General features: G+C 36.2%; 1 protein-coding gene across 7 annotated transcripts in view; it reads right to left on the bottom strand.

Moving 5' to 3' along the window:
• The window catches only part of LOC123877372 (ankyrin-2-like), a 96,544-nt gene extending 87,195 nt beyond the window's left edge, over positions 1-9,349 (bottom strand). For 6 of the 7 annotated variants that reach the window (XM_045924071.1, XM_045924072.1, XM_045924070.1 and 3 more), the window contains exon 1: positions 8,806-9,348. In XM_045924071.1, the coding sequence (XP_045780027.1) occupies positions 8,806-8,835 (30 nt within the window). In that variant the 5' untranslated portion in view covers positions 8,836-9,348. Of the gene's footprint in view, positions 1-8,805 lie in introns of all 7 variants that reach the window. The other variant, XM_045924076.1, reaches the window with a different exon arrangement.
• Between the last annotated feature and the right edge of the window lie 4,821 nt (positions 9,350-14,170).

Here is a 14,170-nt window from a genome sequence, read left to right as displayed (position 1 = left end):
TGACAGAAACTGACAGTCTAAACACACGGGCCACATTTAGACTGCACCCAACTCCAAACTTGTCGATAGGTCTAACTAAATACACTGGTACATTTCAACTTGCGTTAGACGTATGCGTTACCTACTCAGACGTTGCCTGTAGATAAAAATATGTCTCATGTTTGCTGGCAATAGCGCATGCATCAAACCCTGCAAGTTGCAACTCTCTTGCAACCTATTCCTCACGCAATACGCACAGCTTTAATATTATAATTTTTGACAATGTATACTATATGTAATGCCATATCACAGGTCACTCTCTGATTTATTGCTAACAATTTACTTCCAAATGCAAAGAAATCTAAGTGTGTTGAATTCACACTGCCCAATACCAGGACCTTAAATGACATAAATTCATTGATAAATAATCATATGTTGAAAATAAAGGAGAACCCCGTGTTTCTCAGTATAATGTTAGATGCAAAGCTTCTATGGAACACCCACATATCAACACTTGATGGTAAACTCAGCTCTGCTGCTTACACTGTTAGAAAAATTCGACAGGTACTGACGTGGAAACTGCAAAAATTGTATATTTTGCTTATTTTCACTGTATTATGTCTTACGGACTCTTGCTATGAGATAAAGCGGTAGATATTGAGAAAAAAATGTATTACAGAAAAGGACAGGACGTGCAATTTATAATTTAAAACCGCGCGCTGCCATACAATAAAAATATAAGGAAATAAGTACCTTATCTATTATCTTATAGTAGCTTCTAAATATATTTACAACTAGCTAATGCCCGCAGCTTCGCTCGCGTGGATTTAGGTTTTTAAAAATCTCGATCCTTTCATTTCCCAGAACAAAAGTTGCCTCTCCGTAATAGCCCGTCCCCGGGATGCAACTTGTTTCTGTATCACGTAAGAATATTTAAACGGATGATCCTTTTCAAATCCCGAGGGATCACCAGGATTTAGGAATGCAATTTCTTACAGCATCAGGGTTGAGGTCAACGACAAAGTGTTTACTTGGTATAGATACCTTCAATATCAATTAATAATCGACACTTTTTAAATCCCATTAGCTTTAGTAGTCAGGTCCCCTGCAACATCAGGGTTGAGGAGTTGGAATCCAAATTTTTTATTGAACAATGTCGCAAACTTTCTTTATCGATTAAAAAAACTACCCAAAATTACGCAGTTAGGTTACCTGCCAAATTTCATGGTTTTGAGTCAACGGGAAGTACCCTAGAGGTTTTCTTGACACACACGACAGACAGAGAGATAGACAGCAAAGTGATCCTATAAGAGTTCCGTTTTTCATTTTGAGGTACGAAACCCTAGAAAACGTAGGATCGGCATTCCGAACCAGTGGTAAATTTATCTGACCATCCAAAAACACTTTGAAGTTTACCTAAAAGTTTACAGGAATAAAAATTTATCATTGTATTCCATTCCATTTCATTCTATTCCATTCTGTTCAAAGATAAATAGATAATAAAAATATTTGTCACCGAAACAATAATTTACGATACATCGACCAATATCAATTTTACTGATGACAATCTGACTATTACCAAAGTGAACGACTACTATAATATCTATTATATACGACTAACATAATATGTATTATAAATTGTGTGCCGTTTGCATTCTCACTAGGTTCTCATTAAGTTTGTTTTATTTGGTTAAACTTTCTGGCATTTATATTGTTATGACGTTTAATTGGCAAATAGTCTGTTTATTGGCTGAAACTCAAAAATTCAGCCAATCACAACAAAGAAAATATTGTAATAATGATTGATGCAGCTTTCTGTAATTGAAAACAAAATATTTGACATTAACTTGAATGTGACAGTGTTTTCCGAATAGGGTTGCCAGAGGCCCCGTATTTTACTGGTTACCCCGTATTTTAGGATACAGAAACCTGTAATTATGAAAATAAAATACGGGGCAAATAAAACTAAATATTTTTAGGGTTCCGTAACTCAAAAGCAAAAAAGAACTCTTATAGGATCACTTCGTTGTCTGTCAGTCTGTCAGTCTTTCCGTCTGTCCGTCTGTCCATTTGTCCTTCTATCCGTCTGTCATGTGTTCATGAACAAATATTAGTATTTTCAATTTTCAAAGTAAGATAACTACATATATCAAGTGGGTTATCATATGAAAGGGCTTTACCTGTTCATTCTAAAACAGATTTTTATTTATTTTTATGCATATTTTTTTAATGCATAACAGTTTTTGATTTCTCGAGTAAAATGTCGGAAAAAATACCCGAATACGGAACCCTCGGTGCGTGGGTCTGACTCGCACTTGGCCGGTTTTTTACAAATTCAGCAGGAGCTGGCTGGCGAAATCAAACACTGACGTTATGTCCAGTAGAAATAATATTTTCCTTTTGCGGCAATGCGTAGCCGAAACCCACTCGATATTGATCATGGTCGTTGTCAAGGCGGCGGGGCTTGATTTGAGGATGTAAGCCTTTTTTTATACAAGTTAGCCCGTGACTTTAATCTTTTCTAGTGGTAAGTGATGATGCAGTCTAATTTCTTGGCCGTTAGGGCCATACTAACCATATAACTAGCCATGACCGAAGCCTCCCACCAGACCAGAAATTTCGAAATGGCGACTGCGCCTGGGAAGCCGTCAAAAACCTAAGCCTAAAATAATACTTACACTATTTCTTGCATTTGCTTACCAATTTTTTTTTGGAAATATATCAAACATTTCGCGCTCACTTCACTCGCGCTTTGAATTTCTATTACTTGGTGTAAACCCCGCAATTTCGTTTGCATGAATTTAGATTTTTAAAAATTCCGTGGGGGATTTTCCGGGCTAAAAAGCCGCCTAAAAAAAATGTCTGGGATGCAATTAGTTACCTCTGAATAGTAAGTACCAAAATTTTGGCAAAGAAGATGGGCCGTGAAAGGGTAACAAATAGATAGGCAAATAGATATACTGTCGTATTCGTAATATTAGTATGGATAGGAAGCTTTAAAAATAAAATCTTGCTATGGCTACACTCGTTTCCCTTTCACTTTAATTTTTTCTGTATTGAACCAAAAACACTTACGCTCACTGCGCTCGCGCTTTTTTATTGTTGTATTTTATCTCGCTGTCAAATTGAAAGGCGAAATTCCACTAACCAGGTAATTAGCTCATAAAGTTGAGCGAATGTTTTTTTCCTCATGACAGGATTCAGTTCCGGCCCTAATAAAACCTCTCCCGCAATCGATTCCTGGCTACGGCCATAGTATTGATACTGTGAAGGTGGAATTACAAATTAAATGTAATTTTAAGTTGAAATGAGAAGATTGTATGCATGAAATGTATAACATTTTGCTTTACAACACTAAGAGTTTTTAAAAGCTATTTAAATAAATAAATCTTTTATTTAAAACCACATTGCAAACACAGTTCACCAATCAAGATACGGCAACATACAGAGAAAAAATACAAAACTTATAAATAAACTGAAATATCTAAATAGGCTTTCCATGCATTTCAGAGAGAACCACCGCCTATATATATATTCTTCAAATACTTCAAAATTTCAAATTTCTTCAAATCTAAACCCCGTATTTTTGATGGTGGTAGCCTGTAAATCAAAAAGAGCCAGGTGGCAACCCTACTTCGACCTAGACAGAATGAAAAATTGTTTTCATTACTCGGTATGCCTACTGCCATAGTGTGACAGAAAGTGTGACGGTAGTTGTGACCTCTGATTGGCCGACTCTCTTTCACTATTTGCTAAAATTGATGATTGCAACAACAATTTTTTCTTTTTTGTAATCGAAAACAGAACACGGACGTCAAACAGGTTGACTAATTGCAATCATTTCTGACCGGCTAACATTGTTCCGCTAGTGGCTCAAACTCACTGTCGCAGCAAGAACATGGTAAATTCAGCCAATCACAGCAATTTGAAATTTGGTTATCACAAATGTACCGATCTAGGAACCGAGAATGCACGAACCAGGGCAGATAGAGATAAGAACAATAATATCATACGTAGGAAATCGACGGGGGATCGTTGGCAAGGATAGCCTTAAAAGCCGATTTTTCAATCGTCAATTAACTTTTATCTGAGGAATAAATTTGACGTATTGACAGTTTTTTCTACAAAAACTGTCAAACCCTCATATTTATTCCTCAGATAAAAGTTATTTGACAATCGAAAAATCAGATCTAAATAAATTAAAAAATTCGCGATAAAGGAATTTGAATTTGAATTAAACTATAATAGACATGACAGTTTGAATTATAGCTATTATGAACAGTAGCTTCCTGCATCTTTGTTACCTGAACAAATCAAATGATTATCCAAAACTCCGACAAAAATATTATAAAAGCTTTTAGTTTCTTAGCTTTTAGACTGGCTTCAACCGTCGGTTACGGATGATTCATTAACACTAGCCGAGTCTGGAGCCAAAACTAACACTTATAACATCAGTGTAAAGTACACAGCTCCCCCTCTCAGAAAAACGCTTTTTTTGTAACCAAGGGGGATGCAACCCCTAAATGCCATAACATTTTATAACTCCGCTACCCCTCGACGGATCGCAAGCTTTTTGTGTCGCCAGATCTTGATGACTCACTTCATTTGTACGGATTTGTCTGATTTTATGACTATAATTGTACGGTATTCTGTTAGGCAATAGCTCTGTTCCTTAGCTTTGCTTAGATGATTTTCCATCTTATAAATTAATACAAGGCTTACATGAATTTAGATCCATAAATAATGTTTAGGATTGCAAAAAAAATGCTTAAGTAACATTTTTTTTTTTCATCAATTTCATAATCTGGATTTATAAAGCTTCGCAGCCATTTTGCAAGTGTCTTTAACTTACAAAAATTACGCTTGACCTTAATATCCACAGGTTTTTGTAGTAGATACTCAAAATCTTTTGTTATACTATTTCATAACAATGTCATCAAAACTACCCAAGTTCTCTACATAGGTACTGACTACTGCCTTATTAAAAAGTACTTTAATATAAAAATTATTATTAGATAAAGTTACATACCTACACAAGTTGAACAATAACAGAAATCTACTTAAAAATACTGATAGAAAGAACCCCCCCACGTTTCGCTAAAATATAATTGGTAACAAGTGTAAATTAAAAATGTATAACACCCCCGACAAGTGAAGGTTACAGTAACTAGAAAAGAGCTGATAACTTTCAAACAGCTGAACAGATTTTCTTGGATTATAGCTAAGAACACTCTCGATCAAGCCACCTTTCAAACAAAAAAAACTAAATTAAAATCGGTTCATTACATTAGGAGCTACGATGCCACAGACAGATACACATGTCAAACTTATAACACCCCTCTTTTTGGGTCGGGGGTTAAAAATGATATCACCTAACTCTTTTACGCATTTTCCCAGTACAAAGAAATACATAATAGTGTTCATGTTTTGCAAATATTAACAGACGACCGTGACACCTCGCCGCCCCTCCTTGCCCCATTAGCATGATCTAATTAACAAATTCATAATAATTACTGAACGTACGTACGTATCGGCAGACAAAGGTCGACACCCCTGAGAATAAATATTTGAGATTAGTTTGGAATAAGGGGAAAATTTGTGCCTCGATAGCTCAACGGTTGAGGAGAGGACTTAATTCCAAAGAGTCGGCGGTTCAAACCCCACCCGTTGCACTATTGTCGTACCCACTCCTAGCACAAGCTTTACGCTTAATTGGAGGGGAAAGGGGAGTATTAGTCATGATTATCATGGCTAATATTCTTTTTTTTTTTTAATTATTTCACCCCCGACAAGTGAAGGTTACTACAGTAACTAGAAAAGAGTAACTTTCAAACGGCTGAACCGATTTTCTTGAATTATAGCTAAGAACACTCTCGATCAAGCCACCTTTCAAACGAAAAAACTAAATTTAAAATCGGTTCATTAGTTTAGGAGCTACGATGCCACAGACAGATACACAGATACACACGAAAACATAGACAACTTTTATAATATAATACTAGTAAAAAGTGGAGAAGATATGAATTTAAAGAGGAACGATTTCTATGTAGATACTAGATCATTGAAAGAGTCTTATAATGCAAGTGTGATTGATAACCCTACGCACATAACATAGTCTAGCCTAAATAACAATAACATAGTCTACTGTGTTATGAAAACCGCAACGCAGGCCACATTCCTTTTCTAAGTAGGTAAGTAGGCGTCGAAGCGCCAAGTATCCTATAACGGCTTAAGTAGGGAAAGCTGTTTGAAGGGACCGAAGCCCTACAGGAGTAGTGCAAAGTCAAGGACATAAATAATTACTTCCTTTGGTTGACTTGCATCAACTATGTGATAAAGTATCGTAATTTCTATCCGAAAACATCTCAAAGGGTGATTTTATAAAGGTACTAGCTGACGCCCGCGACTTCGTCCGCGTGGATTTAGGTTTTTTGAAATCCCGCGGGAACTCTTTGGTTTTCCGGGACAAAAAGTGGCCTATGTGCTAATCCAGGATTGTATCTATCTCCATTCCAAACAGCCAAAACCGTCCAGTAGGTTTGCGTGAAGGAGTAACAAACATACATACCTACACACACACACACACATACACACAACCTTTCGCCTTTATAATATTAGTGCGAAGTGTGATGTTCGTTTTTCGCGGAATAACGTGTTAATAAAGTGTTTTTTTGCTTCAATGAAGTTGAAAAGATGAAATCATTAATTTCAATTACTAGGACAGATTAACTAAACAGAAATGAAAGACTGAAAATCTTACAAAATGCGGCTGGTAAAAACAAAAGACAAAGTATCAGTTTACCGAAAGACAAAGCACCAATTTATTATTCAAAAGGTCCTTTTGAAATGCAGTCGAACAATTTGGTATGTTTCATTTGAGAATTAAAAATATGGTTTTTGATGTTTTAGCTGTTTTAGTTTTTTAAATATCTTTAACACAAATAAAATATTTAAGTAGGTAGGTATTAGATCTTAAAAGCAAGCTACGAGTTACTACCTACCTCTGTAAATGATAAAGTTTCTTTATTTGTACTGTTAACTTATACATCTCAAGGGTTGTGTGTCGTAAACGTCCTAGCTTAATGGTGCATTAAATGTGGAAACTCTTCGATATCAAGTTCCTGCGCTAATACATCAAGACATTCTTTAGTTTACTTTAACCATCGACTAAAATTCATCTATTTAAGCAGCAACAAGCTGAAATAAAAGAGTCATAACTTCTGATGATTCGTTCATCCAACTTCTGAACGTTATGGCTAAACAGTATTGTTACAATATACAATTAGATCTGTAAATGAAAATTAGGCATAAAGGTTTCGGGCATAGGTACCAATTTTAATATTATATAGGTGCCAATTTAGTTATATGCACATAAACCATTTCCAAATTGTTCTCTGCGGATAAAAATAGCACTACTTTTAAACTTGTCGGTTATTTTTAAACCCGTTAATTTTTGTAAGAATATTGTACCATTGAAGAAGCTCCAAAACACTAGCTATCTATTTAGCTATTAAAAACAAAGAAAGAAAAGAAACATGATGAAATCAATATAACTTTAAAATCACACCAGTACGTGAGCCGACGTTAGATCTGATCGGCTCCAGATAACTTACTTGATTGGTGATTCTTCTCTGGAGGATAATAGAGAAGAAATAGCAATTAGCACATGAAATAAGGAAAGAAAAAGAGAAACAACGGTAGAAATAACAAGAGACTTCGATAGATCCGATTGGTTTCCTTGCGGGAACTTGGAACTAATCCGATTACTCATACTTCTCTACAGAATGATTGTATCAAAAGAATAAATAAACAAAAATAAGAATGAAATAATAATCAGATATGAAAATGATAATAGAAATAACATACAATAGAGTTAACATAATAATCAGATCAGTACGGGAGTCTACGAAACATTCGATTGGCTTCTGGATAACTAATATAATTACTGATACGGGAGACAGAGAAATGACAATGAACGAAAACAAAAGAAACAAATAAAGTAGGTATATGAGACGTTGATGGAATAAAGAAAATGAGGATAAACATCAGATAATAATTCAATTAAGTTGGGTATAATATAACATGATTATAAGGAAAAAATCAATGAAAAGTGTATATTCACATACATATTTAAAATCTCAGAAGTTAACGTTGAAAGGAAAAATGTAGAGTTTGAAATTAAATTAAGAAAAAGACGACATGATGACAAAATATGTAAAATATGTAGTTTTTATGAAATCAAAGTCGAAGTTTTCATACATGATAATAAAACAACCACTAATATTTCAATACAAAATATAACACTAAAGGCGATGAACAAAGCAGACAATTATAGTTCAAAAAATATAGATATGAGGCAATTTGCTTATTTTTTTACTGAAAATAATCTGTAATAACTGTTAAAAGAAGACCTCTTCAGTAGTCTAAAGCTAAAAAAGCTAAAGTAACATTATATAATATCTGATACCAAGGTGGAAGTGAAAAATGAAGAATCTGAAATTAAATTAAGAAAAACAGTCTAAAAATTGTCGAATTTGTTTGTTGTCGACTATGCTAAAAACTATCACTAACATATAAATACACAAGATGTATTAAGGTAAAAAAAAAGAATAACAAAGCAAAAAATATAGATATGAGGCACATTGCTTATTTCCTAAATGAAAAACATCTAGAATAATGGTTCTAAAAAAGCTAAAAAGAATACCTCTTCAGTAGTCTAGAGTAGAAGTCAAAGAAACATTATATAAGACGTATGTATAAGAAGGTGACTGTCCTTGACACGGGCCCCGTTGCGGCAAAAATTACCCCCGAGGTTCTTTTACGTACCTGATTCGGCGTGGCGGTTTCCGTAGTCATGTCGTCGACTGACGCGAGTCTAATCCTCTTCTTTCTGCGCTGACATGAACAACAGCCGAGTTTTATCAGCTTCAAACCACCCTAGCCGGTCTCCGGACTCAAATAAACTAGAGCCTGCTCGCCATCGCGGACGAATTATCGATTTTCCCGTGTCCTTGCACTAGCAAACCGACACGAAGTACTTATAGATTAAAGTCCTCACAAGCATTACCCGATAAAAGACCTTTTTTATAACTAAAAAAATCTTTATCTATTTAAAATTCGAAACGTGAGCGTTCCGCCATTTTTTTTAAACTTTTTTTTTGTAATACTTAATCCTTTTTACACTGTTAAGTGATAACTAATGCTAACGTAGTAAAAACACTAAGCAACAATTAAAGCTGAAGCGATACACAGACACAGAATGTTAGAGACATATTTTTTAGTATTTATTTTCTTTTAGAAATCGAATTTTCCGTACTAGTTGTTGCGTTTGGGACGTCACCTCAGGGGTGTAGAAGAATTTTGCCGGCTTTGGCCGACGAGTTGGGTGGGGTGGTTTCAGAACGCATGCGCGGGAGATTTTCTTGGTGTGTGTGTTTTGTGTGTATGCTGTTACACGAGCCAGTGTAGGCTGGTCTTCCCGCGTCCCTCTGTCTGGTGAGTTCTTGCGTAGTTCGGAGCTATCTTACTAGGTACTAGGGGTCAGGGCGTGCTGGTCCCGTCCACAAATACAATCGATAATGCAGAGAGGAAATATCAGACTCTGTGACGGGCGAACAAAGCGACTGTTAGATTCGCGAAGCGGCAAACAATTATCATTTATGCAAAGGCTTAAAATAAATATAAACACAAGTCCTTGAAGAGATCAATGAAATGATATCCATACTAATATTATAAATGCGAAAGTTTGTCTGTCGGTCTGTTTGCTAGCTTTTTACAGCCCAACAGTTAAATCGATTTGATAAAATTTGGTACAGAGTTAGCTTACACTAGGAGATAAGCTACTATTTATCCCGGAAAATCAAAGAGTTCCCACGGTATTTGAAAAAAGCCTAAATCCGGACGGACGAAGTCGTGGGCATCATATAAATTTTGTACCAATTTCACCTAAATCGGTTAGACTGCTGGGTCGTGAAAAGCTAGTAGACAGACAAACAGATACACTTACGCATTTCATAATATTAGTATGGATAATAAGTACCCACGTGTGACAATATTTCTATTGAAATCAGGTTAACGAGAACATAACTTCTTACAATGTCGCTTCAAACTGCTGTTTTCATGAGCCGTTCCGCATAACGCGAACAGAGTCATTAAAACTCCTTTTTCAAAGAAAGTAATAGAGCACTTGGGCATATTTTAATTGAAGAAACTCTGAAACAGAACTGTGACACCATTTTTAAGTTATCCGAAGTTTTAAAGGGATCATCAAGTCGTCATTAAAAAATTTAAAAACACGACTGCCCTGCCATATTGTTTTTTTTTTTTCAGTTTGATAAAACTCATAACCAGTATCATTTGAGATGATGACGTAAGGATACTAGGATTTAAAAAAAAACCCGGTCAAGTGCGAGTCGGATTCACACACGAAGGGTTCCGGACCATCGTACAAGAAATAATACTTTTAATCCCACACCACTTTTTTATGAGGAAGACGGAGGGCCTTGTTTGGTGGCGCACGCTTGGAAAACCCTATGCCCAGCAGTGTACGCATACAGGCTGATAGAAAAATCCCACACATAGCCCACCGTGCATTTGTGACAAGTGCAAGTTTATGACAGACAGCGCCATCTATGACGTGATTTGGTAAGTTGTTTGTTCAAGAAAACTAAATTTTATAAATAGAACTATACAACTTCATCTACCAGTCTTTAGAATAAAGCTCTATTTGTGTTGGTTTGAAGAAAATGCTTAGCTTATCTAGAAAATTTAGCTTATCTCTAAAATTAAACTTTAAAGGTTTCCAGTGACTATAAAGTAAACCTAACTTGACCTTTAGGACTCATGTTAATTCACTTTACTCATGTGGGCGCATAGAACATGTGGGCGTTTGTTTAGGAAATGTCGTTCGAGCGCTGAAACTTGATTCAAGTTGGTATTTTCGGAATCACTACCCATATTATAAACTAGTTGATGCCCGCAGCTTCACCCGCGTGGATTTAGGTTTTTCAAAATCCCGTGGGAACTTTTGATTTTCCAGATCAAAAGTAGCCTATCTGTAATAGCCCACCACCACAGTACCACGTAAACAGATGATCCTTTAAAAATCCCGTGGAAACACCAGGATTTAAGAGTGCAATTTCTTACAATATCAGGGTTGAGGAGTTGGGTCCTCGAGGTCAACGACAAAGTTTTTGCTTAGTATAGATACATTCAATATCAATTTATAACCGACAGTTCCTAATTCCCATCAGCTTTTGTGGTCAAGTCCCCTGCAGCATCAGGATTGAGGAGTTGGAAACCAAATTTTTTAAGAAACAATGTCGCAAAGTTCTTCTATCGATTAAAAAAAATTACGCAAATCGGTTCAGAAATCTCGGAGATATTATCAGTGTACCTACATAGGTAGAAAAACACAACACCTCCATTTTTGAAAGTTTGTTGGTCTGTCCCTTGAATAACCCCATAATCTTGTGGGAACACCGCTGATGGGAGTTGAATACACAGTTCCACGTGGATGAAGTCGTTGGTACCATCTACTCTAGTAAGTCATAAATTAGTCTGTGATTTTTTTATCCAATCAAACAGCTAATTATTTGTCACTTACTGTAAATACCAAAGAAACGTTTCTTACAGAAGCGAAACTTCTCAGGAACGAGCCGTTTCTAAGATAAGCTTGTAGGCTTTTGTTCCCTGAAGCAACACTTAAACTCCGCCTTACCCTCAGCCGACTCGGTAATTGTCTGCTTTGTGAGACATCACTATTATTTTCTAGACTTCCTGTTTTCCAATAATGTTTTTTTCGTTCATTTATTCAAAAGTCATCATACACTGGGATGTGCCGTAAAAGCTAGCAGATCGACAGACAGATAGACAGTATGTCTGTCTGTCTGTCTGTCTGTCTGTCTCTCTGTCTGTTTGTCTGCTAGCTAGACAGTATTTCTGTCTGTCTTTCGCATTTATAATATTAGTACGGATTTGGACAAAAAGGGCCAGTTGCATGTCAGATGTTTAAAGTTACCACACCAAGAAGTAACCACAAATTCACGGTTTTCGGATTTTTCCCTTTACTTGTGCTACTAGACATTGATACAGTGTCTTTAGGACAACGGAAAGTATCCAATAGGTTTTGATTCCCTTGATGGGTCTTGACTGGCACGACAGACAAACAGACAGACAACAAAGTGATTCTCTAAGGGTTCCTTTTTTTCTCTAGAAATGCGGATCCCTAAAAATCACCAATCTTGAGAGTTCGGAATACCTTAGTACCTGAGCGTTCGACCCCGATTTATTTTGATCGCAACGCGCATCAGTCGATAACACAGCGCAGACGCATTTTTCTAAATTTGTATGCGGAAACTGCGCTCATTAAGGATCGAAATACTTTTACTGAATGGACACTTAAATTGCAATATATTAAGAAACAGATTTTATATTTTAACTTCCCGTTAGCACAGAATGTCATGTGCTGTCCATCTGTCCATCTGTCTGTCTGTCCGTGTGTCACAGGTCTCTAGCTCGTAGACGAAATATTATAAGTGATTTTTTACTAACTGACTGAGTTATCAATGCACAGCCTTAACCGCTGGGTTCGCGAAGTTCATTTCTGCTCTACCTCCCGAATATAATATTATAGTTGATAGATACGTATATAAACTGGATTAATTCATACCTTACATGCAGCACCTACTTACGGATTAAACGTCACAATCTAATAATCCACTTCTGGTATTTAGATCATGCAGGTTGTAGCAAACATTAACATAATCCATCCATAATATTATAAATAAAAAAGTGTGTCTGCATGTCTGTCTGCTAGCTTCATACGGCACATCCGTTAAACCGATTCTGACAAAATTTGGGAATTTGCACCCCAGGGACGGATATAGGCTACTTTATCCCGGAAAATAAAAGAGTTCCCACAGGATTTTAAAAACCTAAATCCACATTGTATAAAGTGGCACGCATCAACTAGTCAGTCATCTAAATAATTATAAAAGGAAAAGATGACTGATTGACTGATCTATCAAGGCACTGCTCAAACTACTGAGCGGATCGGGTTGTTTGGCATGAGATAGCTATTATGACGTAACCATCCGCTAAGAAAGGATTTTTGAAAATTCAACCCCTAAGGAGTAAAATAGGGGTTTGAGTATAGTCAACGCGAACGAAGTCACGGGCGCAAGCTATCCATACTTCCATACTTAATATCTTTACTACTAATAATATAAATGCGAAAGTCTGTCTGTCTGTCTGTCTGCTACCTTTTCACGGCCCAACTGTTTAACCGATTCTGACGAAACGTACAGGGTTAGCTTATATCCCGGGGACGGAAATATGGTACTTTTTATCCCGGAAAATCAAGGAATTCCCACGGGATTCCTAAAAACCCATCAGCTTAACCGATTTGTATGAAAGATACCGAGGTAGCTTGCGTCCCTGTAATTGACATAGGCATTTTATCCCGGAAAATCAAACAGTTCCCACGGGATCTTTAAAAATCTGAATCCACGCGGACGAAGTCGCGGGCACCCTCTCGTTTAAAATAATAATATCACTGCTAAATCCAAAATCACTTGCTGTGATTCTTACGTTATGAATTTTTTTCACATCCATGGCAGAATCTTTTGATATCGCAGTCTTAATTGATATGGATGATTCACGTATACCTACCTAATCAGTTCAGACATGGCTGCCAAAAAATGTTGAAGCCGTTTTCATAGTCATATTTCATAATTATGGCTTTTATTTCGTCAAGCTGAACACTTGTTTTGTGCCAAATAACTATTTTATATTGCGTAGAGACCTTGTTTATTTCCAAGCAGAAATAAGAAATAAAACATTTTCACATCTTACTCTGGATTTTTTATTAATTAGAGAATTTATTTTTAGGGTTCCGTACCTCAAAAGAAAAAACAGAACCCTTATAGGATCACTTTGTTGTCTGACTGTCTGTCTATCTGTCTGCCAGACTGTCGTGTCTGTCAAGAAAACCTTAGGGTACCTACTTCCCGTTGACCTAGAATCATGAAATTTGGCAGTTAGGTAGGTCTTATAGCACAAGCAAAGAAAAAATCCGAAAACTGAATTTATGGTTACATCACAAAAAAAAAAAAATTTGTTCATGAACAAATAAATAATTAGTGTATTTTTAATTTTCAAAGTAAGATAACTATACCAAATAGGGTATCAT

The sequence above is a fragment of the Maniola jurtina genome, chromosome 23 (genome assembly GCF_905333055.1).
Source record: "Maniola jurtina chromosome 23, ilManJurt1.1, whole genome shotgun sequence".
In the NCBI taxonomy this organism is placed as follows: domain Eukaryota; kingdom Metazoa; phylum Arthropoda; class Insecta; order Lepidoptera; family Nymphalidae; genus Maniola; species Maniola jurtina.
This window is presented reverse-complemented; position numbering and strand designations above follow the sequence as displayed.